Below are 3,329 nucleotides of genomic sequence, written 5' to 3'. Positions count from 1 at the left end.
AGCACCTGCCCCTTTAGTGGTCTCTGCACAACCCTGATCTTTTTCGTTATTTTGACCATTCCTCATTTTCTGCAAATACTTAATTTTTGCTTAGAATTTCAAAGACATGTTGTCAGTAGTTCATAGAATAAAAGAACAATGTTCATTTTACTCAACCATATATCCATGGAAAGTAAAATCAGAGAAACTGAGGTGGTCACTTAATGTTTTTTGCCTGAAACATTTTGATAGCTCTTAAAAGTATGTGACTGAGATGACTCAAGATTTGAGCTTGTTTGTACAACGTCTGATCACAGGAAATCCACCATAAACGAAAGATTTCTGAACCAAATTAATTAAAGATTTGTTTTTCATCATCAGTCCGCTCTGGTGAAAGAATGCTTTAGATACATTGAACTCCTACTTTGTACTCTGAAAAAGACATTATAAAAACCTGAGGTCAAGCTGAAAACCTGTCAGAACTCAGAGAATAAAATGTAAGTAAGTATTCAGAATGATTGAAATGTGCTCAGTGAAAAGTTAAAGACAATTCTTACCGCAGAGGGATATAGACCCGCAGGAAACGATCAATAGCAATAGCCATCAGACACAGGATTGAAACTAGGGTCAGGAGGATGAGTACACAGCTGATGAAGAGGCATGTGTGGAATGAAGTCTCCAGACGTCCATCCACCAGCACAGCCACTGGTATGGCAACAAATCCAACCAGAAAGTCAGCCACAGCCAGAGACACAATAAGGCAGAAGGTGGGTTGTTGGATGCCTTTAGTTTTCCACAAAGCAAAAACAACCAACATGTTTCCCAGACAGCAGCAGACTGCGATGAGGACTTCCAACACGGTATAAATGACTTCTCCAGTGTTCATGGTGCTGACTGTCAGCAGCAACTCTCAGGGTAAAAATGAGTGAATTCATGATGTTGTCCAGGCTTTTTTTTTTTTAGCTTTGTGGTCTAAGATTCAAGACTACTGTGGTTTAGACCATTACCATATTCAGAAATAGCACTTGTTCACAGAAACTGTGAAATAGATGAGGGGAGAGAGGCTCTTAACCACATCCTTGATAAAGATCAACTTGATTCTTGCCTCCAAAGTGGCTGATGGGCACAAACAAAAATTAAAATATTTTTTATTATTATTGTTAATCATTTATTTATACAGGATAATCTCTTGAGACTCATGGTCTCATTTGGAAGAGACCTGTTGAACACATCACCAACAATAACATGAAAACAATAATGGTACGATCAGGGGCGCCGCCAGGAATCATGGGCCCCGTGACAACAAATTTGATTAGGCCCCCCTACAATTTATTTGAGTCTATTTGACCTATCAAAAGTGTCAATTTTAAAGGCTTGCAACTGTCTTGCTTTCTTTGGTCCAATACTGATACTAGCACAATATTTACTGCTCATTAGTTTTACATGCAGCAGTCCGCGTACAGTACGCAAGTAGGTTGCTTAAATTTTTTCTTAGTTTTAGCTTACTGAAATGTCTCTTCCCACAAACAGTCATAGGCAACATGTAAAGTATGCATGAAGTAATCCAGACTTCTCAAAAAATGCAATGTAGTTGCATTTTATTCAAGTAGCAGTATATAACTTTAATAAAAAAATATGTTTTCTCCATATTTGTTAAAGTTGTCATGTTGTCGTAGCAGTTTGTTATGAGACAGATAATCTATGAAAACAATCAATCTCCTCCATCTCCTTCCTGAGCTACTATTACTGGCCAAAGTAATGCAATGTTCAGACCAAAAACAACCAATCAGAACTAGTAGGACAGTCTTAGCACTGTCAATCAACCTCATTCAGTCACTGCTAAATGTGCTATTGGTGGAAAATCAACTTATCATTAATGGAAAAATGTTTATCTGCTGTCATTGGTAGCTATACTGACTAGAATGAGCATTCACAGCAGGCTATGCTAGCTACAGCATAGCACAGCGCAAGGGGAGGGACGATGAGCAGCCACATTGTGGCTTGACAGCTCTAAAACTCTCATGCCTCTGATTGGTTGTTTCTAGATAGCACTAGGAGAAAGCAGAAGAAATAGATTTTTCACACCATATTCAGAAATAGCATCATTGCACTTGTTCACAGAAACTGTGAAACAGATGAGGGGAAAGGCTCTTAACCACAACCTTGATAAAGATCAACTTGATTCTTATGTATACATATAATATATATAATATAATTTTAAATTAGATTATATTTTCTATTATTATTATTAATCATTTATTCATAAGAGAAAATCTCTTGATACTCATGGTCTCATTTGGAAGAGACCTGTTAAACACATCACCAACAATATCATGAAAACAATAATAGTATGATTCACTAAACCAAAAATACCATATGCAGGACCAAAAGAAGGGGTCCCATATACACATATTTTCAAATCCATTTATCAAACTTTTAAATTCCCCGATTGTGACCAGATCGGAGAGCTTCAGGTTCTGCTGAAGCAATACCTGGGAAGGAGAATAATTTTTTTGCCAAGCAAATTATGCATAGATGGAACAATGAATATAATAAATCCAGCCATAGTTAAATATAATTTTTGTGAGGAAGTGTGGCATGATTTTCTGCATGCAGGGATTATTTCTGTGTTCTCTTGCTTCCTCCTCCCACAAGAGGAAGCACTAACATGTTAGTGCATAACATGTTCATGCATATTCTAACTATACGCTAACATGCACAGTTAGTTCAAGAGACAAGGTAATCTAATAAAGTTAGTTTCTGGTGTCTAAATTACTGTTAGGTGTGAGTGTATGCATGGTTGTTTGTCTTGTGTGTCTCTGTGCTGCCCTGTGATGGACTGGCAACCTGTTCAGTGTTCTTGCTCAGTAACCACTGAAGGTAGATAATATAAACAATGGATGAATGGAACTGTGAACACAAATCAGTTCATTTTAACCTGATCGATCTCAGTTAAGAACAATTTCTTGTTAAGGATGAACTGCCAAATGACTGCTAAAATGCTCATGCTGGTAAGGGTAAAACCTGCAAACTTCAAATAGAAACAAGTTGTGAAACACATTCACTGGTATTCAGGCTTCCTCTGTTCTTCTGACTTCTGTCGGAAATGATATGTTGAAATGTTATCAACCTCCACCAAACTTAAAGCAACTTAATTATAAAAATGTCTAGTAATTTCCACTTTTATTTGTGCCCATGAGTCACTTTGGAGGCAAGAATCAAGTTGTTCTTTATCAAGGATGTGGTAAAGTGCCTCCTCATCTGTTTCAAAGTTTCTATGAATTGATGCAATAGTCAATGCTATTTCTGAATATGGTCCAAATATACCGCTTTAGTTTCAAATTATATAT

At 36.9% G+C, this 3,329-nt stretch overlaps 1 protein-coding gene across 1 annotated transcript in view; it reads right to left on the bottom strand.

The window, feature by feature from the left end:
• Positions 1–865, bottom strand: part of LOC106960250 (adenosine receptor A1-like) — an 8,760-nt gene extending 7,895 nt beyond the window's left edge. The window contains exon 1 of the mRNA XM_015053240.1: positions 537–865. Coding sequence (XP_014908726.1) covers positions 537–865 — 329 coding nt within the window. The remainder of the gene's footprint in view (positions 1–536) is intronic.
• Between the last annotated feature and the right edge of the window lie 2,464 nt (positions 866–3,329).

This window comes from Poecilia latipinna, unplaced genomic scaffold (genome assembly GCF_001443285.1).
Source record: "Poecilia latipinna isolate Pla-1442-1.1 unplaced genomic scaffold, P_latipinna-1.0 Scaffold1170, whole genome shotgun sequence".
NCBI classification, from domain to species: Eukaryota; Metazoa; Chordata; class Actinopteri; order Cyprinodontiformes; family Poeciliidae; genus Poecilia; species Poecilia latipinna.
Note: the sequence above shows the minus strand (reverse complement) of the source record. Positions and strands in the feature narration are given on the sequence as shown.